Genomic DNA, 24338 nt, shown 5'->3' with positions numbered 1-24338 from the left:
TACAAAGAAATAGATGTGTCAGAAGGGAAATTCTGACTGTGTCCTAGTTCTCAGTTAGGACTCTTACTCTGTCTGTGTGTGCACACATGCACTCCTGTTGCTTAATATTTATAATAAATTAATAGCACAAAATGAGGCTGAATTAATTCTGCACTGATTTTTAGAACTATTCATTATATTGATGATATCTTGTTTGTTCTGTGTATACTATTCACTGAGTGGGCTCTGATAATTTTCAAAGCAGAGGAAGACATTTCTTCAAGCAAAGCAGGACACATGTAGGCTGGGACCGAGGGAGAGAATAATGAGAAGATTCTTCCTATTGTAAGGATGTATCATCAGATTAATCTTAGAGGTCCCATTTAACTCAACTAAAATCTTTTTTGACATATTGCAAGATTAAGGCAGAAAAGGTGGGTGGGGAGTGGATGGCTGGCTTTGCTACTTTCCTCTGCTTCCTAGTTTAGGAATGTTCTGTGGTTTCTTCCCTTCCTTGGACACTGGGAGCAAGTGTGATGGGGCTCACTTAATTCTTTAGACAGTTCCTCTTCTTGTAAATGAAATGAAAATAAAGGAGTTTCATTCAAAAGGTCTTTATTAACACAACTTGTTGATTCATCTTTAATTATTTTAACTGGATCATTAAAATATAACTTTGGGGGTGAACAGTCCCATAACAACATTAACGGATTTCCCAATGAATCTTCTCTCAACAGTACATCTTCCCGTATTTCTCTTGATCCGTTGGATCCCTCAGATGTCCGCCTCGAATGGCACAAATGGTCCCACAACATGGGTGTTGGAGCCATTCTCCTTCCAGGGGTTTCTCATTCAATTGTAGAGGTTTGGGTTGATTGACGTATTTCACAAGACCTCAACCCCTGGGATAAACTAATACTAGCCATTCTTCACGTTGTTGTCCTCCAATTATTTGCTTTTCTACCTCTTTAATGTTTGTTCTTTCTTTGACACTCTCAACCCCTCACTTACACTCTTTCTCTGTACTCTAAACCAGCAGTCCCCAACCTTGGGCCTCCAGATGTTCTTGGACTACAACTTCCAGAAGCCTTCACCACCACCTCTGCTGGCCAGGATTTCTGGGAGCTGAAGTCCAAGAACATCTGGAGGCCCAAGGTTGGGGACCACTATGCTAAACATCTTAGGTTCATCTGATTCTTTCTCTTCCCAATCATCCTCATACAATGTCACCTTTTGTGTTTCACCGGATCACTCATCTTCCTCCGTCGTGAGGAAAACGTTCACTTTCTTCTCTCCCCTTTCTCCTAGCTCCTCCCCTTCTCCTCTCCCTTTAACGTGTCTACCCCTCCTCCATCTTGTGCATCCCTCGTTCTAACTCGTCTTTGGTCTCACACATCTCTAGCTCTAACCCTTTCGCTGTCTCACACATCCCTATCTCTTGTTCTACCTCCATTGTCTTTCTCTGTCTCATGTATATTTGATTCCTTTCCCTCCTTTCCCTTATCTTGACTTTCCCTTTTAGACGGCTGAGGGGACAGCACACTCTCAGCATTTTGTTCCAACTTTTGCTCACAGCAGGAAGCAATTTTTTTTTTACTTTTGTCAAGGGAGGCCCATGGCTGTGACAGGAAAATACCTCCTCCCAAAATTTATGGTGAGGACTCCCCCCATTCTAATCCATGGGTTGTACTTGACTTGTTTTCTACCAAGGCCACCACCAGCGTTTTTATGGCTGATGTAGAGGAGAACAATCTCACTTCCCCAATTTTATCTTATTTCTCTAACTCCATAAAACGTTTCAATGAAGATGCAAATCAGGAAGTGCTTGGAAGACTGTGCCTCTCTTCGATTATTAGTTCAGTGCTCCTGTAATTCCGCTTCTCCAGGGAGACACCATTGTTGCCTAACATGAATTAGCATTTAACCATGATTTGCGAGTTTCCTATCATTTTGCATTATATGTAATATTGAGGAGAAGTATTAAGACCAAACATGAAAGGTCCTTGGCCCCATGTGGCTCCAAAGGATGTTTTTGTTGCCTCTGGAAGACCTATTTGGCTCCCTCTGACCCTTTGCTCACAAAATGGTTTTCCTCAGGAAGGAAAAAAGGTGAATTGTCAGATGTCTCCAGGAGCTAAAATTCGTTTTTAAAGAAACTGTCCCCCTCCACCTCCATGTTTAACATGCACAGTTTTTCAGAACTTAAAAGTAGAATTTTGGCCACTTGCTTCTGCCTTTTTGTTTTGTTTTTGGCAGTCTGTGAAATCCTTTGATGATAACAGGGACATAAAAATGGACCCCAGACCCAAAGAATTTTCCCAGCCTGTTTTTAAGCAAGAGATTTCCACATATCCCAGTGTTTAGAAATGTAAAGATTGCAAACAACATAACCCTGTTTTTGTCCTTATGAAGATCTGTCATTCCAGTCGTAAGAGTCTAATCAACTGTGCATCCTGGAAGATTGTTTAGTGCTCTATGTGGTTGACTAATCTAATATCATTTGGCATTACCCATCTCAATTCTTCGTGGAAAACAGGTCATAGGTTTTGTCTCGTCACATTTACTCCTTGGGCCCCATGAGAACATTTGCCTCCCCTTTTTTTGTTTAATAAAGTAGCCTGAAAAGAGCAATTTTGCATACTATTGTAAAGGATTTAGAAAATGATTAATTGGAGTGCAAATCATTTCAGACTTCCTACTCAAATTAGGAAAAAATTAAAAGGCATATTTGTTGTTCTGGACCTAAAAAGAGAGGAGATACTAGGAACTCTGTATGAATTAAGAGCAGGGCCTAATTACGGTTTACTTCGGGAGAATGCAGGAGACAATTATAATCTAAGCAGTATCAGTGACATCTTGGTATACTGGTGAAGGAGTTTATCTGACGTGCTTGCCAGCATGTGTTGTTAACAAGCTGCTAATTATTTATGGAAATGGTTGCTTATATGCAGAGTTGAGAAACCTCATTTAGACACTTTTTAATTAAAAGAAATTACAAAAAAGTTTTGTTAGACAATTTATTTCCTTATTATAATAGTCTGCCTGGTTGCTGTATTAAGAGTTTCAAGAACTATTATAGGAAGAAATAGCTTGTATGCTTTTGTTGCCTGTCTTCTTTTTAACCTTTTGTTCAAAATAAAATGCCTGTATTGTTTCATGTTGAAAAAGGAGGAAGAAATAGCTGTAGGTGAACTTTTGTTTGTTTTTAAAAGAACACCTTTTTTTTTTTTTTTTTTTTTGCTTTTTTCAATTATTTTTCCAGATGAAGCACAATAGCTAAACATCACTAGCTGGAATGAAATTTGAGTTTTGACATTCAAGTAAGCAAGATAGCTAGTGGCCTGTAAAATCTATTTTACATCTTAATCCTAAACCCACACACAGAATACCTCACACTACAGTGCTGCATTAGTATCCTGTGTGCCGAAAAAAATCTGTTTTGTCATCTTCTCTTGTTTATCAAGTTAAATCTTTGTATATGCAAAGCCATCCTAGTAATGATGTCACCTATGTTCAGAACAACATAGTGCAGCAAGTCATTAATATTCCCATTTCACAGAAGAGAAACTGATGATGAGAGTTTTCCAAGAGCTATCTTAGTCATTGCAAGAATGAATATCCAGGCAAAAAACAAACACAAAAGCAGTGGCACCTTAAAGAGTAACTGCTATGCTACAATATGAGCTTTTATGACTCAACAAAGAAGTTTACAGATAGGTTTATTGCGGTCATATAACCAATACAGAAAGAGTATACAGTAAAAACAATGAGAGGGACTACAGGGAGATAGGTGCATTGAGAAATTTGGTAATCGGGACAAACTCCACCCTCTTATGCATTGCAGCTAGGAAAAACTTTGCTACCTGTGCTGTGGTATAAGGGTTGTAGTTTAATAGGCAGTATTTTACTAATCTATTGAAAGGGTAGTCTTGGAACTTTTTCAGCAATGGGCAGATTAGTTTGTTCCTGATTTGTTCATAAAATCGGCTGTATAAAAGCATGTGCAAGACATTCAGGGGGCCCTTTTCCACATAGGCAGAATCTTTCTTGGCGTGGGATTCCCTTATGTCTGCCCCGAAGAAGGGCTAAGGGGAGCATGTTGAGTCTGGCCAGCATGAATGCTCTGCGGGCCTGCAGTGAGCAAAGTGAGGTTAGGTAGCCTGCAGGGGTCCTATATGGTGGGAAAACACCATGTGACAAAAGGGGAGCACATTCTGTTTGCCTGGAAAAAGAGACTCAGAAACGCTAGAATGAACTAATTTTGAAGCTGAGAGAGAGGAACTTGACTAAGGCTACCCAGAAAAATAGTGGGAGAATAAGACTCAGTCTTGCATGTGAGATCTGACTTCCACAAATGCTTATCATTAAAAGTTTCATGATTTCTCAAGAGCATAGTGTCTTCAATGTGTAGAGGCAAACATAAGAGACATTTTGTTGGTTATTCATGATAAAAATGTTTATTGATATCACTGGAAAGCAACAATGTATGTTTAACAATGTGAAATGCTGGTGGAATATCATGGTTAATATATAGAATCTCTGTAGATACAAAGGAACACTCTTTAAATTGGCTCTTAAGGGGCTCTTCATACAAAACCCAGTACAATAGGCTTGGTTTCTGTGGCATGGGTAATAAAACTTTTGTTAGTATTATTGCTATAACTGCACACAAATGTCTTTTTAAACTTCACTCTATTTACGAGAAGTGAAACTTTAAAGGAAGATGCAATTTGTCAACAGTTTCTCAAGGGGGTGTTTCCCCCATTGCAGCTGATTTTGTTATTTTTCCCCAATAGATTTTTGGATTTTTTTCAAGTGATCACAACAAAAACTGTGTTGGCACCCTGGCTGCTTCCTCCAAAATGCATGTTCCCCCTAGTATCATTTTAAGATACTGTAGTGGAGAGGCAGCTCTCCATATGTTTTTAAAAGTTATGTTTTTGAGCTTATTATATCATTATGGATGTTGCATTTGTTGTTTTTATTTTCTGTTACAAATCTCAAAGTCCTTCTGCAGCTTCCTCAGCTTCCCACCCTTTCTGATCCCAAAAAGACCGGTGGGAGGAGTTACTTTACAGCGTCTTCCTCTGGACTTTGACTGAGGTAACAGAGGGAGACTGCTGGCTGCCACTGAGCTGACTGTGCAGCAAAATATATGCACACTCACTTATTCTCAGTCACTTGATTGGTAAGATAAACTGAATAATAATCCTAAATCTCTTCTGACAATTTTTTTGGAAATTTCTACTCCTTCCTCTTTTTTTTAAATACTTATGAAAGGGATTTTCAGATTTATCAACAGTGATAAAAATTCTGATCAGAGAAAATATAATCATCATCACCATTAACATCATTGCACCAACATTTCATGAAGTTTGACCTTTATTTGAAAGCAGGCTTCCAAGAAGGTAAAAAAAGCTTCCTCAACCTCCTGTCTTGGCAGAATTCACATTTTCCTTACTTCTTTCAAGCCCTGATAAAACTACTACTGTGCTTGAACTGCAGGGATTCTTTCCCATCCTTTCTTCCTTCTCTGGATTTGAAGGAGTCAGAAACTACTTTTAAACATGGTGACCTGAGTGCCCCTCAAAGGAGAAAACCAGACTTGGAAAAGGAAGTCCAGTCCTGACTCCCATTTCAGACAGGGGCAAACACATCTCCATTGCTCAGTGAATGATGTTCCCTATCTTGTGACACTATGTGAGAGAAATCATAGCAAAGCAAAGCAGTATTTTGTCTTTATGTAAATCTTGGAAAAGAAATGTGACTGTTTTGGCTCAGCACCCAGCATTTCTGCCTGCTAATGTCAGGACTTACATTGGCACCCTGTTTTGCCCCATAAGTGATATCTTAAAGCAAAAGCTTGCTTGAAGGGTGATATAAGATACTAGTTTTTATTGGCACTGCTCAATAATAATGTAGGCAGACAATCAGAAAGGAATAAATTTATAACGAAAAGTTTAGATGCCATTGTCTACTTTTCGTATCCTGTTTTTTTTTTAATTATATTCTCCTTCGAAGTGCAGTTCTCTTATTTTACCACTTATGTGTCTGATTTTCTCTCGTTCTCAGATATGGATTCTGAATGTTGATTAGCAAGCCTTCATTCACCATCATTCAATATAGTGTAGTGGTGAATGTATTGGACTGGGACTGGGCAAATCCTCACTTAGCTGTGGAACTTTGGCCAGTCACATACTTAGGACGTAGGAGTGTTGTGAAGATAAACAGGAAGAAATCCTCGCACACTGTTTTCAGCTCATTTCAGAAAAGGTGCTGTGTGGCGTTTAAATTTAAAATGTAAATGTTAGATCCCAATTGCATTCTAACAACTTTTTCAAAGGAAGCATATGTGGCTCTTTTTTCTCTATTGGGAGGCGGCTATATTGACAAATAATGCAGGAAATATTCTGGGATTGGGACAGTCAGTTTCACATTATTTTTCAGTGACAACATTATGTAAAAGTCAATGTGAATCAACTTGGAGTTTTTTTCTGCAATTCATACAAGTTTTATAAAATTGCTCTTATTCTGTTTTTAAAGCATGGATTTTAGCACCACCCATAATAAAACAAGACTTTCTTTCAAATTGCGGGGACATGGTGGCGCTGCGGGCTAAACCGCAGAAGCCTTTGTGTGCTGCAGGGTCAGAAGACCAGCAGTCGTAAGATCAAATCCACACAACGGAGTGAGCTGCCGTCGCTTTGTCCCAGCTCCTCGCCAACCTAGCAGTTCGAAAGCATGTATGTAAATAGTAGATAAATAGGTACCACCACGGTGGGAAGGTAAACAGCGTTCCATGTATAGCCGCGCTGACCACGTGACAACAGAAACTCTTTGGACAAACGCTGGCTCTACGGCTTGGAAACGGGGATGAGCACCGCCCCCTAGAGTAGAACATAACTGACTAAAATGTCAAGGGGAACCTTTACCTTTTACCTTCTTTTAAATTGCTTGTTTTCCTCTACCTTTCCTTTTCCTTTTCCATTTTCTTTTAAAAGGCTTGATTCCACTGTGCTAGAGTACCTAGGAGACTAAAGGGAGGAAAAAGAGTGAGGAGCCAGCACAGAGCAATAAGGGAGTTACTAATGAGCACTTTGCAGCCTATTAATGCAGCTCTACTGGAGCCATGCCTCCTGCAAATTTGAGTGGCTACAGAAGAGCTACTTTAACAAGCTGCAAATAAGGCTGATTGCTAATATTCTCCTCATTTCTCTTTTGGCTCTTCTATTATTACTAAAGCAAATTCACATGGGGAAACCTGAATTCCTAGTTGTGACCTCAAAGCAGATCTATGTTCATCTTCTCCACTGTGTAGGTACATCCTATAGTTACTTTCAAATAATTACATTATTATTTTTTTAATTTTCAGAAAATGAATTTTGTGCTTGATTTTGGCAATCATATTTCTCTCTCTTTTTGATTTTCAGCCAGAAGGTCTCAAAAAGATGTTTATGTGGTGGACAACTGTTTCTTTTGTTGGATGCATTTTACTGAACGTGGAAGGATGGCCAGCAAAAGAAGGATATGATTTCAAACCTTACCAGCCTTTCATACGATTACGTCACAAGGTACAGTTGATCTGTCTACATTGTTTGCTTTTCTATTCTAGAGTTTATTCCAAAGAATCATAAGGATGACTTATTAAGGCATCACTTTGGACAATACTTACTTCGCTGGTTGTGGTTTTACAACACTTTAACTGATTGCTTTGCTTACAAAGTGGGAAGCATAGAAATTATAAATGTTCACTGAAATCCTGTTTCCACAGCCACACTGCATAAGTCTGATAATGTCAAAAATGATGGCAGCTGTTTTGAAAATTTTACAATTCACCACCACCAAAGGCCATGAGGCTCCCCTGGAATCCTGTTCATCATAGGGAAGCTGTCAAGGGTCATGGGACTGGGACGTCTTTAATTTGTGGAAATTTTTCATAGCAGCAATTTTTGGAAATCAAAAATGATCCCCATTGCATGACCCCAATAGTTTCCTCAGAATAAAAGTGGTTCATCAGGAGCCTCAGGACCTTTTGGTAGGAGGAATAAAAAATGTTTTATTTCTGAAAAATCAGAAATACCGCAGGTTGCTTCTGGGCATTCATCTTGCAGGACTGACCCAGAACAGAAAATGACTGAATTTGACTAGTTATCACTTTCAGTCCATAACTGAGACCACTCACACACATCATACGTGATCTCCAACCCATTCTTGACAAGAATACTTCACTCTCCCAAGCCCTTGATGCCAAACTTAAACTTAAAAAATAATTTGCAGTTTTTCCATGCCCAGGCAATCAGGCTGATAAGCATATTCATGGACATTCATGTAGGATACAATACTTTCAACTAGAATCTGGCTTGTCACAAAAGTAAGAGTGCGGGAAGAAAATTTCCTTGTCACAACTGTCTAAAACTGAGTGGACCAGGGAGCCCCACCAAAGGTGTGGTGCTGTGTTTGGTGCTTTATAGCTTCAACCTTCTATCAAAATACATCTTTCACACAGTTATAGGCAGCTGAGTCTTATCATCTACTACAGTGGTGCCCTTGACTTACAAACTTAATCCGTATTGGAATGGTGTTCTTAACTCAAAATGTTCTTAAGTCAAAGCAGCATTTCCCAAAGGAATGCACTGAAATCTGATTAATCCGTTCCGGGTGTTTTTTGTTCTTATGTCAAGGCACAGTTTGTAAGTCAAAGCATTCGTTCTCATAGGAACGAATGCAAAACCGGTTAACACTAGGGGGAGAATTTTTCTTTTTTCAACCTAAAAGATGATTTAGGTTTAAAAAAAAGGGCAGGAAAAGAGGGAGTCAGAGAGAGAGAAGACAATGGGGGAGGGAGATTGTTTGGAGTCTAAAATACATGCTAAACCAACACATTTTAAACTCACACATTTTACACCAACATATTTTAAACCAAGCAGCACAGACCCTTGCAAAAACTTTTCTGATTTGCAAGGGAGGCATGCTGGAACCACTGGAAAAGCACAGAAAACAAACGGAGCAGATTAGAAATGCAAAGAGAACATTGTTAAGCAAGAAAGCAAGGGAAGCATGCACTAACCATTGCAAAAACAAACGGAGCAGATTAGAAATGCAAAGAAAACAAAGCAAAAAAGCAAGGGAAGCATGCATGAAGCATTGCAAAAACAAATGGAGCCGATCAGAAATGCAAAGAGAACAAAGCAAAAAGCATGCAAGACACATCTAAAATGGGAGAACCCCCCCCACAAAAGCAACCAACCCCCCAAGACCCATCAGAAATGGGGGGGGGACAAAAAAACCAATCAAATTCCCCAAGACCTATCAAAAATGGGGAAAAACTCTCCAAAAAGGAACCAACCTCCCCCCCCATCGGAAATGGAGGGGGGGGGACAAAAAACAACCCCCCGAGACCCATTACAGCATGGAAACATAACCCCCCAAGCCAAAAATCATACTGCCAAAATACCCAGAACAGTTTTTAAAAAGTATAAAGGAGCACCTTACCTTAGCAGGCAGCCTTCTCGGATTGCACAGTCTCTAACTGCCCGGGTGAAAAAGCTACAAAGAAGCAGCCTCGTTGCCACCTACAGTTAGCTATTTGAATTTCCCTCCCTTTTCCCCAGCCTTTTTCCGTTTGTAAGTCAAAGCTCCGTTCGCAAGTCAAAGGAAGATTTTGTGAACGGAGCTGTTCGTAACTCAAAACATTCGTAGGTCAAGGCATTCGTAAGTCAAGACACCACTGTACGTTGCTCAGTTGCAATGCATCCCATCCTCTGACTAACTTATTTCTTAAATTTCATCTTCAGTTGTAGATAGAATACATTTGTATGACCCAAGGAAAAGGTGGTTCTGATTTCCTACTTGTAAACATGCTATATATTATTTTAGTCTCAGGCACCCTTAAAATAATTTTTAAAAGCAAAAAAGCAAAGTGTGCTGCTTACATACCAACCCATCAAAGCACTGTCTGGGTGGTTTACAATTTAATTATGCTGACTATACATTGCCTCCACTACCAGCAAGCTGGGTACTCACTTTACTGAACTCAGAGGATGGAAGGCTGAGTGAACATCTAGCTAGCTACCTGGGATTGAACTCAGGCTGTGAGCAGAATTTTTGCTGCATTACTGCAGTTTAACCACCGAGTCATGAGGCTCCTTATTTGCATAATCTACACAGACCTAGACCTACAGTGTAGGTATTCTGTGGCAAATAGAGTCACCAAGTTTCAGCCACTGGTCATGTATGGTTCTTCTTGTGGTCACTGTTCCCAGACAGAAAAAAAAAACTGAGACAAAAATTGTCCCAACAAATGTATTCTGTTTGCCATCAGGTTACTAATTTTTGTAATGCATTAGGACAAAAAGAAAATGCTGTATTTCAGTAAGCCATACTTCCAAGAAGCAAATGTTACATAGTCTGGTTGGCAGTGGGGTGGGGGTGGGAATGGTGAAAATATTGGAATTCTCAAAGGGTCCATGCAATACAAGAAATGAAACTTAATCATTAACACTAACCACAGTGGTAAACTATCAACCCTTTCCAGGATTTTCTAGGTACACAAGTACTCTAGTTAGAGAGTACTCAGAAGTTTACCATTCCCTTGTTCTGAGGCCACCCTGGGACTGTGCAGCTTGCCTAAGGCTACACAGGCTGGCTCTATTCTCAAGAAGTACACACCTAGCTCATTGAGCTATTCAGCCAACCCCAATCCTCAATATATCGAGGGTGGCTTACAAACTAGAAAACTGCCTACAACTATTTAAATGCAATTGAAAAAATCTGGTGCATGAGGATGAAAAATGCATGCATGAGATCAATACACGAAAGTAGTTTAAATTATCACTTCTGGACAGAATGATGGCCTAATTTACATCAGTCAAGTTAATTCACACATACATAGAACAACATATATATAACAGTTCTATGTATACTTACCTGGAAGTAATCTCCTGTTACAATCAATGATTAATGTTCTCTTGTTCCTAAATGGAGAGTAAAAGGGTGTGTGTCTTTCTATTCTGGCAGCTTCCTGCTCTCAAACTGGTTGCAAAATTGAGCAGATAACTGGTTACTCAATGGGCAGTCTGCTAATGGAGGGAATGCTTTTGCTCCACATTTAGGTAATGGAATACTGGCCAGAGGATCTTATTCAGAGCTTTGAAAGGTTACTTTATGGAAGTTCCCAGAATCTTCCAGCTAGCCTGTTGTACATCAGGTAGACTTAAAAAGAGTAAGCCTGTAAAGGTAAAGGTAAAGGTTCCCCTTGACAATTTTTGTCCAGTCGTGTTCGACTCTAAGGGGCGGTGCTCATCCCCGTTTCCAAGCCATAGAGCCAGCGTTTTGTCCGAAGAAAATCTTCCGTGGTCACATGGCCAGTGCGACTTAGACACGGAATGCTGTTACCTTCCCACCGAGGTGGTCCCTATTTAACTACTCGCATTTGCATGCTTTCGAACCGCTAGGTTGGCATGAGCTGGGACAAGCGACGGGAGCTCACTCCGTTGCATGGATTTGAACTTACAGCTGCAGATCTACAGATCTTACAGCACAGAGGCTTCTGCCGTTTAACCTGCAGCGCCACCATGTCCCCTAAGCCTGTAATCCTATGCAAATATAATGGTGCATAAATCCATTTCAACAAAGTGGATGAAAAATGCTTAGGACAAAGAAAGAAAGAAAGAAAGAAAGAAAGAAAGAAAGAAAGAAAGAAAGAAAGAAAGAAAGAAAGAAAGAAAGAAAGAAAGATCCTTATAATAAAGATTTTTAAAAAACCAATAAGAGTATAGAGTGACACATATATCTAAGCTCAGCATGAGACTGCAGTAAGTCTGGGGCAGACAGAAGCATATTGACAAACTGACATGCCTCCTGGTATCTCTGTTTAAATTAATTATGAGATGTCCAATATATCTTTCATTGTGCACAACTTCCCTTTCATTTCAATTAGGAAAATGCAATGTTGCAGATGAGAAAGAATTTGTACTGCACACAATTCTGACACAACAGTGTGATCTGTAAAATTCCCCAAAAGCAAAATAAAATGCCAGAATATGAGAATTATGTTGATCTCTTTTTGAAGCTTTATGTAGTAATTTAGCTTTAATTCAACTTTAAATAATATGCATTTCTTTTAAATAACTTCTGAAATAACCAATAAAAATTCTTTTCTCTATAGTGGAGATGCAAACAAACAACTTCTTAGAGAAATAGTGCTTTTCTTTTAATATTGGAATAAAAGTCCTAGGAGACACACTCCCATTTTCAAGCCAGAAAAAAATGTCTCTGTTCCCACCAGGAGGAAAAAGCCAGATTGTTTTCAAAAATCTATTTTCCTATGTAGATTAGTGAGAAAAAAGGTCCTCATGAGGCTGTTTCCTGCTTTTGATTTTATAGCTGCATAAACTCAATGATCATAGAAAAATCGGGAAAATATAACTTCAGATTGATGTGAAAGGGAATTAATTATGTTTTGTTTTAGCTTTATGTCCTATTTCCTCTTATTCAGTAGTATGTAGATTTAAGTAAAAGAGCCAGACTCTGTGCAAATTTACAGTCTTGGTTTCTTAACCTAAGTCAAGAAATACTCAGTGCCCCAGGGTATTATTGTTTCCCCCAAAGTCTCTCTTAGCCTTGCCTTTAAGCTTTAATAGTGATGCAACATTATGTTTGCAGTGACTACCTTCTAGGCAGGTATTTAAAATGAGATTATGTACTCTGGTAAACTGGCTGCATGATTTTGTGGTTTAGGTATTTGGCTGTGGAGCCAGAGTCTGGGAGTTTGATTCCCCACTGTACCTTGTGAGGGTACAGCCAGTCTGTGTAGCTTTGGGAAAGCTGTAAAGTTCCAGGGCAATCTCAGATAAAATAAAATAAATAAATTAAGAAGAAAGGAATGGTAAGCTGCTTCTGAATACTCTCCTTCTAGAATGTAATAACAGAGCTTTGACAAGTTCATCTTTTTTGGACTTCAGGTTCTAGAATCCCATGTCTTGGGATTTTCAAGCTGGAAAAGTTTGAACCAGTGAAGTAGCTGCTATTCAAGGGTAGCATATATTCGAGGGTAATGGAGAAAGGGGGGGGGGAATCCTGCTTTGCTTTATCTTGACCACAGGAAAAATTCTCAAATGGGCTTCATATCTTACTGATTAATAAAGATACAAGTTCACAAACTGAACTCTTTGGAATTTACTCCCAAATAAATGTCTATAGGGCTTAATTATATACCTTTCAATGGTTTAGTTCAGGGGTCTCCAAATTACAGCCGGCAGGCCACATCTGGCTTGCGTTGCTGTTTTGTCCGGCCTGTTCCCTTCAGCCCATGTGTGTGCGCGCATGGGGGGTGGGGATTCGTCTGTGTGGAGGGTGTGTGTGTGTGTGTGTGTGTGTGTATGCATGTGTGGTGTGGTGGTGGGGTGGGGTGCATGCATGTGTGCATACAGGCATCTGTGCGTGCGTGTGGGTGGCAGGCATGTGTGTGTGTGCACTCGTGCATGTGGCCACACATATGTGCATATGTGTGTGTGCACACATTCCTGTCCCCTTGGCCCTCAAAAACTTTGAAAATATCCAGTGTGGCCCTCACTGTAAAAAGTTTGGAGACCCCTGGTTTAGTTGTTAAGGGGAAAACATAGCCCATTATAAGACAAAACTTGGCTTCGGTATTTTCCTAAACTGAAATGTCTTTTAGTTAGACTGCTCACAAAAGCCCTGTTAAAAATGACTGATCCAAGAAGCATTTCTGTATTCTCTTCTTCTCATTCCAGTCCTAATGCTACTGTACTTAGACAAATAGATATGACAGGACTCTTCATCTCAAAGGAATGTGTAAACTCAAATATTTCCAGGGTAGAGATGTTCATATTCTACCAATAAACAGTGCACTCCTGGATTTTTCACAGATATAAGAAAAGGATTTGTTTTACAAATAACCAAAATCAAAATAATTTGGGTGAGCAAGAAAAAAGATGACAAACCAGTATGCTATCAATGCTCCATAAAATGATTCCTACATGTAATTTTATCTTAATTAATGTTCAGGTAGCTGCATTTCCAAAATCTCTAATCACTTTCATCACACTTTTCTCCTGTTCACTCTTACTCATTCCACCTCCCCTTTATCACATTTTCTCCTGTATTGCCATTCTCAGTGTAGTTCCATGATCTGTCGAATGCACTATGAATCCCTAAGTTTGCTATGTTATAGAGTTTGTATGCTTTATTCTATATAGCATGTACTGGGATTAGGTTATTGCATTTCCTTTTATATGTTCTTTAAATAAATACATATTATGGTCCTAGATGAGCTGTAGAGTCCCACAGATGTTTGCATAAGTTTTCATAACCTGCCACAGCTAATTGTAGTTAATTGATAAGGTGCTAGGGCACATTTCATTTACATGACTGTTCAATGTATCTGCTTGACTACATAACTAGTAGGTGCCATGGCACATCATCAGTCAGCCACAGGTAATCATGGCAAGTTACATGAAACATACCTAGTAGGATTCTGGCCATTGTACAATATATATTCTATGTCAGCCCTCATAGGAATTGCATCAGTTATATCTAGAATGTAGATATCAAACATGCTGCCTGAGTTTTTAATTATCTTTAACTGTGTGTAAAGCCCAGTAATAAAGGTTCACCTTCATTTATTTCCTTTGTGATAAGAGTGTCCTCATAACAATCTTCAGTTCCTCAGATAAGTGAGACAGTGACTGGGTAAACTTTTTAAAATTTCCCACATCAAATTAAGACTGCTTTTGGAATTATGCAGTATCCCTAAATATGTATAGGATCCTTGATGTGTTTCTAAGGAGCCTCAAGTATTAACTGAGGGAGAAATACAATTAAGTCCTTTATATCTAAGCCATCTGGGATGCCTAGCCAATATACATTTTTATACCATGACTGGATTTCCAAATGTACAGTACTGAAAGAGAATTACTTCCTTTCTTTGGTAGCTTTTAATGTTCTACTGTGCAAGTATAGCTATTTTTATTCCCTGCTCCATAAACTCCCTGTCAGCCAGAACTAGCAGCTGGCTTCTTCAATTCATATGGGATTTTAATTTAAAAAATAAACCTTGCTGACTAACTTTTTCAGAATAGAAACCCTGACTTTTTGCTGGAGAATCAAACTGCCTTCTAGTAAGAAATGGGTGCTATGAGCTTGTAAAAACAATTTTGTCTTTTGCCTGAGCCAACCATTCCATTTACTCTTTTCCACTTGAGGATTATTGTACATTTTTGCCTTCAACAATGCTGGAGTTAGGGGCACCGGACCACTGGGTTGTTCAAAATCCATGTACTGTATTACTCTTATACTCCCCCAATATAACTATATAACTACAAAGAATAGTTGATTCTCTCTCTCTCTCTCTCTTTCTCTCTCTCTCTCTCTCACACACACACTCACACTCACACACACACACACACACACACACACACACACACACACACACACACACACACACACACACACACACACACACACACACCCCAGATGGGTTTATGGTATTAACTGTACAGCATGCCCCAGCACACAACAGGGGCCTCACTAAGTCCAACACCCACCTCTCTCAGGACATTTCCTAGAGACAAATAGCAGCACAGGATTTATTGACTATGTATTTATTTATTGGAATATTAATTTATTTATTGAAAAAAATCCATGTATCATCCAAACCATGCTGCTCAAACCCATGCAATTCAAGGGAGAAGTATATGTGCTACAATATAGTAGCTTTCTATAGAGAAAGGGTTCTTGTCTTAAGCAGTTCTTTTTTTCTTTTTGCTTGCTAACTTTTATTGGAAGAGAATGATATTTTCATACTGAGAAATGATTCCTACATGTAATTCTGTCTTCATACAGTTCCTCTTGGCATATTGCTTTTTGTCATACGTTTTTATGAGGCCTTAATGCAAAACTGTCAAGTTCTTGCCCTACGTGTAAACCACCAATTAATAATGTTTATGGAGTTTTCATGTATTACGAATTGTCTTTCAGAAGCTGAAACTATACTATAAATGGACTTTCATTCTAATTTTTGGAGGTCACTAGTCTCTGTCTCAAACCAACTTCTGGCTCTTCTGCCTTTAGGTTCCACCCCCAACAAATATTTGTATGAAGGAACAAAGAAATAATTAAAATTTCAAAGCATTTCTTAAGGAATATTTTTAGGTATAAGAGAAAAGGTAAACTGTTGTTTTATAAACAGGCAGTACATTCCCTCAAGATTGAAACTGTTTTGGAGAATGAGGACCTGTGGTGAGCATCTATGGCTGAAATCTTGTTGCTTAGCATAGTGAGCCATGTTATAATAGGCCCATGGGATTTGGTGAGTCACCTTTTCCATAAATTCCATAGATCTAAATGGGCCTACTCTAATGTAATTTACTACACTAAAATACTAGCAACTGCAGAAAGCTCATTTGAATCACTGGGACATATGGAGGAAGTGACTCACCAAATCCCCATTGATTCAGTGGGCCTGCTCAAGTGCAAATTACTACAATAAGCAAGAGGATTTTAGCCACTGAGAGGCCCCTTTTCAAATTGGTGTTTCATAATTACAGTTATGGGTACCATAACCTTTATTTAGTCTTACTTAGCCTTTTGATGCCTTGCTGTTTGCTTTACAGACATGACAGGAGGAAGATTCTCTCTCCATAGATGTTGGCCAATGACCATTATCAGGGCCAATAAATGGCACCCTATTGTCTATTCTTGTGGTCTGATTCTTTATGAGGCAGTGAGCTCTTGTGCTTTGCTTTGATGATGGATTAAGTATCTCAATTGTAGATTCCACTTGTGAAAGAATATTGCTCATACTGTACATTTAAGAAAAAGCAGCAAGAAAATAAAGACTTCAGATATGTTTGTTAACTTTTCCTTGAAAATTCCAACTTCTAGACTTTTTCCTGACTTTCAGATTTTCCTTCCTGTTGGACAGTCAGGAGAAAAATTTACACTTGTTGCTTCATAAAGGATTAACTAAGTGATTAGAAACAAATTGTGGAAAGCAATTGAACTTGTTTTTATTGGTTAATCGGTTGATCATTAAGAAGAAAGATGGGATAAAACTATTTTTGAATAAAATAAACAAAAAAATAAATCATTCAGCTAAGAAATCCTCATGGTGAGCTGCTCAGTCCTCTGCCTGAGTTAACAGCCAGGCTGCCTGACCTGCCAGCTGAGGGTGCTTCTAGGTAGGCAAATTGTCTCCCTTTTGATCGAGCTGAAGAGTGTAAATTCCAACTTGATCTTTCTGTTCACACACATTCCATGGGAGAACAGTGTTGTTGACAGTCTGGTAAAACTCTTTATTGTAATGAGATCCTGGTTTTCTTCCACTTGTTCTTCCACTGCTGCCCAAATTCCCTCCAACTGATGTATGTGCAAGATGAAGAGGGAGGGAGCAAAAAAAAGGTCAGTTGACTGCATTCAGTCTGTATCCTTTCTCACACAGCTACAGAAAAATGTCTTGCCACCACCACAGCACACACAAGCAAGTTTTTACTCTCTGTTATTTTCCCCTCCACCCCCAACCAGACAGCACTTTTGTCCCTCAGCAAGCAACCACTTGCTCCAAACTCACACATACACATGGCTCAATTCTTCTCCATAACTTTTGCAGCCCTAACTAAATGTCTTGCAGCCAGATAGATCATCTTCATCCTTCATTAAGAAATGGGAAACTGAGGGACGCTGAGAACAGACCGCGACGTCCCTCTTCAGAGAGAACAGAATATAAATTACTACTCCCATCATGTTGCTCCTCTGACCAGGCTATGTAATGCTGATGAGACTTGAGTTTTCAGGCAGAGCTTCCAGATGTGAAGCAAAAGTGCCTATCCAGACTGAGGGTAGAAAATACTGCTCTCTCTCTCTCTCTCTCTCTCTCTCTCTCTCTCTCTCTCTCTCTCGCTCGCTCGCTCGCTCGCTCACTCGCTTGCTTGCTCTCCAACCACCTCTTAGTGCCCCAGGGATGAATTTGGTGATTACACTGCCAGAAACCAACATAAAATGATATATTTCAAATGCTCCCCAAAAATTACAGCCTCTGCCTTTAATCCAGAAAAGTCTGGATGGCTGTGGAAAAGGGCCAGGCTGCTTCACATGTCAACCCCAGAAAACAGACAGTGCTTGATCATGCCAACAGCATAACAAAATGAAAGGCAAATGGTGATGTAGTTGTCCCTTAAATGTAGCTTGTACAACAGTGTCCAAAGTCTTCTATTTTTTGACATTGAATATTCAAGAAAAAGAAGTGAAGGAGAGGATAGCCCAGGGATATTTGGAAGTCTTTGGGTTTGAGCCCCAAGTCCGAGTCTTTGAATTTAGCATTTTAGTCCCCCCAAAACCCAAGCTGCTGGTAAGTTTGCCCCCAGTTCTGCATCTGAGCTGGGCTTGCTGCCTTCTGAGGAGCTCCTGGCCCATGCTTCCCCAGCCTTCCCTGAAGTGGGCTGTGGGCTCTTCCTCCTTCACTTGGCAGGCCTTCAGTGCCAGGATGATGGTGGCATTAGCATCCTCAGGCTCAGTGGTGGGCTTGGGCTCCGGGTGTTAGTGCTGCTCTTGTGCATGCTGGTCTATCTAGGCAACCTTCTGTTTCTGCTGCTACTGCCGCCACTACTATTACCTCCTCCTCCAATCATGGAACCCGAGGAGGGAAATGCCAGGGCCACCAAGCCTGGCAGTGGTTACATCTTGGAAGACACCTCATTCCTCCACCCCCACCCTCCCCAAAACCCTCCTTCTCTGTTGCTATCTCCACCACCACCATTTGCTTGCCTCTCCTGTAGGTATCCATTGGAAGAACGAGGACTTGAAAATGCAACTCAGAAAAATAGGTCTGAAATGTGAATCAAGTCAAAGTCTTTAAAAAAAAAAACACCAAGTTGAGTCCAAGTTAAGTTGCCAGTATGACTTAAGTCAGACTGACAGTGAGTCACAGGTCCCCGTCCCTGGAATATCTATTGTGGTTGTGAATATGATGGATCCTTTAAAAGAGTTAAATGTAGCATAGGTTGAATATTCTTTCAGGTCACTTAATGTTATTTCAGTACTTCACCCTCTAGCAATATGCACTTGGTGCTGCTCTACCCATTATAGTTCTTAGTGTCCATGTTGGTAGCATAATTGGGAGCAATTCAAGGCACACAACTGAGAAGTGCACTGGCGCCTCATCAGTTAGCTGCAGTTAGCTACAACTGTGAGTTACACATAATTTACAGAAACCCCAGTAGGATTCTGTCCAGTGTCTCATGTCAGGAGGCTTCCTACTTAGGGGACAAAGAAATGGACTAAAAGCTCTATAATCTCAGCGAGCATCTCAAGGAGGTATATCGGCTTTAAGATTCTGGGTACTGTAGCTGAAAGAAGTAACATTTCCAGACTATGCCCTATTTGTTCTTAGTGCTGTTTGATTCCTTACCAATACAGATGTTGTATACTTAGTCCACCAAATATATCAGCAATAAATTATTGATGTAATTGTTACTAGGTATTATCAAAATATGGCTGCATAATGATAGGTTAATTTCTAACCTGAGCTGATAATTATAGTTCTTCAACCTGAATTCATACTTCCCCATTGATTAAAACAAAATAATAAAGGAAAATATGGAAACAAAGTCTCCAATGAAATCCAAATAAGAATAATTAACATCATGCCAGTAGATATACTGCGGAAAAATGACCCATAATGAATGTGGATTTTTTTATAAATAAATCTTGGCATTTTATCAATGCTCTAAATGTCTGTAATAAATCTTTCTGTCACAATGCTACATTATCACTGTTGTATAAAACATGTATTTTCAATTCCTGGCTCCCAAAATTGAGTTACAAGCTCCACAGTAGAATTCATGCATTTTCTGAAGAACTCTTTTCCAAATCAATATGTGGAATCTTCTTACAAGTGTTTCAGAGTCATATGCTCGTTAAAGAGTATAGTTAGAAAGAAACTAGAAACTTCAAAACAGTTTGTGCTGAACTGTAACTAAGAGGACAATTCTAAAAACTAGTTGAGCGGGAAGGTTGAAGTAGCAAATCCTCTCTGATTGTTCCAAAATCCTGTCTACTTGTATTGCCACATAAAGGTTTGTGTGTTTGTGTGTGAGACCTCTTCTCTGCAGACTTTGTATAGGTGGTTTGTTTTTTGAATCATCCCAATAGGTGAATCAAATTATTTGGATTCAAGAGATCTAAAGCTTCTACTTACCTAGAATACCCTATTTTGGAAACTAATACAGTGGTGCCTCGCATAGCGAAATTAATCGGTGCAGCAAAAATCACCGCTAACCGAAAACATCGCTATGCGATTTAAAAAAAACCCATTGAAACGCATTGAAACCCCTTTAATGCATTCCAATGGGGGAAAAACTTACCTTTAAGTGAAAATCCTCCATACGGCAGCCATTTTCGCTGCCCGGTAAGCGAGGAATCCATCCCAAAAAAGAGCAGGCTGCCATTTTTTCCGGCGGCCATTTTGGAACCGCCGATCAGCTGTTGGAAAAAAATCGCTATGCGAAAATCGGTAAGTGAAACAGCCTACCGATCATCACAAAGGAATTTTTACCATTCAAAACATTGTTATGCAATCGCTTTTGCAATCGGAAAAACATAATCGCTATCCGGATTATAACGGGGCGCTCGTTAAGCGAGGCACCACTGTACTGTCAACCATCAATTAAAAGTTTGAACTTTGGAATTAATGAATTTATTTCTATCTCTTCTACTCAAATTCCTCTTTGATGGCTATTTGGTGGACTGATGACCGGTTTGTAAACCATTTGTAGAGAAAACTAGGTTGCAGTCCTAAACCTAATTTCAATTGTTATTTCCAACCAAAGTAGACCATTAAATCAGTGGGTATTTGGTAATTCAATACTTTTGAAAGTTTAGTTTGTACTGTAGGCTTACTCTAGTTGTACTAACAGCTCAATTTAGGTAGTATGTCCACTTAAATGGAATCAAACCCTACTAAATTCAACAGGACATTATTGAGTAGAAATGTATAAGGTTGCACTGTTAACTACCTGGTTTCTTAAACAAACCACTGGAATAATCTAAGGAACTACATGGTCTAGTTACTCATATTTACCAATTTATTTAATTCTAATCTTTACTACATGGTAAATATATTGCTTTCCTACAAGTGTCACTTCCTACAGTGAAATAATGTTTTAAAGTGAAGTAAAAATATATTGGGAATGGGATAGTAAGAAAATGATTTCACTGTACGATGCAAAAATTCTAGTTTCATGGTATGGAAAGATTTTGGACAGCTATTGAATTAAGAATGACAGATACCAAATGTCAACTTAATGGTGACCAACTATCTTGATAACCTCCTGTAATTCCGAAACATTTCCTTTTTTATCATATGTTCTTGCTCACTTTTATGAAGATTGGTATAGCTGTTGAAAACATAAGTGGAAATAGACAACAGTTGTACTCAGGGGTTCAATTTGGAGAGGTTAAAATCTGAAAGACAAGTTTCTAAGGCTACAGAAAATTCCCAGGGCACAAATTAAGCAGTGAATGGGAGAAAAGACACATGATAGAGGATGAGCAAAACAAAGACATCACTGGAAACAACACAAGTATGTCAGAATTTTAAAATCAATAGTGTAGCAATCATTGCAGATGTGCAACAAGTGTGACAGAGATTCCGATAGCCTTTGAAAAAAATACAAATATGGTAACGTAGCAGGTAAGAAACAGTACATGTAGATGTAATTTGTGCATCCTCCAAGGAGTTTATTTTCACAATCTTGTTTTACTTCACAGTATCTGTAATATTCTTGGTAGCTTAGGTCATACCCCAAATGTCTTATGTTGAAGAGTTATTTCTCAAAGAGAGGTATCACGGGGGAGGTATCCCAGTAACTATCTGTACATAAGTTTCAATTTTATGAAATGCTTTGGGAGAGTCCAAGAAAATAAAGTCTACTGCTCCCCCTTGTCCACAGGCTTGTTGGCACTCTCAAGGGAAAAAAAGAAATCTATAAATTCTACCACTTTTTTTCTCATGACATGAGCATGTTTTCAGCCAGTTTGTCCCTCGAAGGTGGCTGATAACACCCGTGAGTACAACACTTTCTCCTTTGGATGTCCACTGAATTCATTCTCCATCTCAAGGTCATCCTCAAGATCGTAAGAGGCAGGCATAACAAAAATGAAAGAAAGAAAAAAACATTTAAAAGAATCTGTGATCCCTGCCTTCCCTGAGAACTCAAACTCCACAACAAAAGATCTGTCATCCTGGAAGTCAGATGTTACCATGATTTTCTCAAAGCACTTGTTTACATGCTTGCCCTCCTCTCTTAGCTTCTTTACCTCATTTAGCCTCACAGGGACAAGCTTCTTCCCTAAGGGCCAGGGGCTCATTATACTGAGCGGACAGTCACAACATTTTTCCAGGAAAACCACATGTGGCACTCTACAATACCCTAATTAGTTGCCAGGCCCATGCTAGCTTTCTTACTTCATAGAATTGTTTTGCAGATTAGCAGTTTGGGAATTTTACTGGGGAAGCTGGGATTTGCAAGTTTTAAAGGTTCCCTCCTTGGTTTCTTACTAAATTGGCTGGTGTACTTAAATATTTTGCCTCAAGTTTCTTATTGGGATTGGAGCACTTTGCTCTGGCTACCACCATACTTGAAGAGTTGAGACAGGACTTTTGACAGCCCCCAACTAGGGTTGTAAATCTTGATTTGTCCAAAAATGGTACAAGCCAGCTTCTTTCCCCCCCCCCCCCCGGGTCTCAGTGAAATATTGTGCAATTTTTAAAGTGGGTTTTGTGCATTTCTGTAACATGCATAGCACTGGGAAAATGTGTTAAATGTTTGTTCCATGAACTGGTAGTGTTATCACTGGATGGCTTACGTCTTTGTCACCAATCAACCTGCGTTGTTGTATTTGCTGTGCTGTGTTCCCATGCACATGTGCATATATGTATATGCATGCCCACTTAGCTTCAGAAAGGGAAGTGGTGACTTATTCTGTGAAAACGGAGAGTTTTATTCAAATTGTATTCTTCATGGATTGGAAAAACTATGATTTTTAAAATGATATCATGTTCAAAATTCATTGTTCAAGTTGTACCTGTGGAAAATTTATGACTTCACCAACAGGGAGATTTTTAGTAATAAAAGACTTCCTCCTTCTATTCTGGAGCTCCCACAGTTTGTATACAGTGAAACTGATTATATGAGAGTTGAACAGTCACTGATATAAGAAGAAAGTCTTTAATTGCTGAAAATCTTACCCTTCTCCCTTATCATCTCCCTTCAATAGGATTAATTTAAACAACAGGATTTTGGCTACTGGTGTGCTGGAGCCAAGATGTCAAAAATCTTCAAGCAGCTCTTTCACCATGCTGCAAAAGTCACTCTTACCTGGAATATCAACCATGGTAAATGTTCTTTGCATCCATACCCTTAAGGTACAATGCAAAAAGTTATTAAGAATGCTTTATGGCAGAGCGGCATCCTTGAAGTGTGACACATAACAATCTGTTCACCACTGCAACAATGAAAGGAATGGGACTAAATAACAGGAACATGGTGCATTTTTGCAGTGAGATCCTAACAGATCCCAGCCTGGGCATCCCCACATGTTGAAGAATTTAATCACTCAGAAGCTCCAAACAACATAGCCAATAGTGTGGGATTCTAGAAGCGGTAATGCAATCATGTCTGGGCAACCTTAGACTGGAAATTCTACATGGCTAGTATATCCACTGTAGACATGGAAATCTGCAAGCAACACATACTTGAAAAGGCTCAGCAGGTATAAATTTTGCTTAGGGTTAAATTACTAGAGGGAAATAAATATGAGATTATTTTGTTTCATGATTGCTGTGAAGCCCAAAGGTGACCGTTGGGATGGGCAATGGAAAGCTAAAAGTTGTTGTTATAAATACATTTTTCTTCTTCTAAACTTTGTCCACTAGCTGTTGGGAGTTGTGGACAGGTTTAAAAAACTTTTATTTAAAATAAACCTGACAGTCTTGAGGTTTTGAAAAATTATCATTATTTGTCCTAGATAAGGTAATCCTAGCATGTCCCTACAAAGTTCATTTTTGAATGGTATGTTACCTTCACACATAAACTAAACTTGAAAGGCTCAGACTTAATAAAATGATACCATCTTAATTTCGTATTCTAGTTTCTGAAATGTCACACAGTGGGCAGTGTAATACTGTAATATAATCTCTCATCAAATCTCATATTTGAATGTGCCTATGTCTTATTAACATTTTATTCAGTGCTTCTCTAAAGAACAGCAACAAATGATTAATATTCATATCATGTGTGTCTGTTTTTGTGCAATAGTACCTTATCAGCCATTTTAAGACA

At 39.1% G+C, this 24338-nt stretch overlaps 1 protein-coding gene across 4 annotated transcripts in view; it reads left to right on the top strand.

Moving 5' to 3' along the window:
• FSTL5 (follistatin like 5) overlaps positions 1 to 24338 on the top strand; it is a 478043-nt gene that overhangs the window by 40887 nt on the left and 412818 nt on the right. For all 4 annotated transcript variants that reach the window (XM_073001505.2, XM_073001502.2, XM_073001506.2 and 1 more), the window contains exon 2: positions 7410 to 7550. In XM_073001505.2, the coding sequence (XP_072857606.1) occupies positions 7428 to 7550 (123 nt within the window). In that variant the 5' untranslated portion in view covers positions 7410 to 7427. The remainder of the gene's footprint in view (positions 1 to 7409; positions 7551 to 24338) is intronic.

The sequence above is a fragment of the Pogona vitticeps genome, chromosome 5, assembly GCF_051106095.1.
Source record: "Pogona vitticeps strain Pit_001003342236 chromosome 5, PviZW2.1, whole genome shotgun sequence".
Classification (NCBI taxonomy): Eukaryota; Metazoa; Chordata; class Lepidosauria; order Squamata; family Agamidae; genus Pogona; species Pogona vitticeps.
The sequence above is the reverse complement of the archived record's forward strand: the minus strand, read 5'-3'. Positions and strand labels throughout refer to the sequence as shown.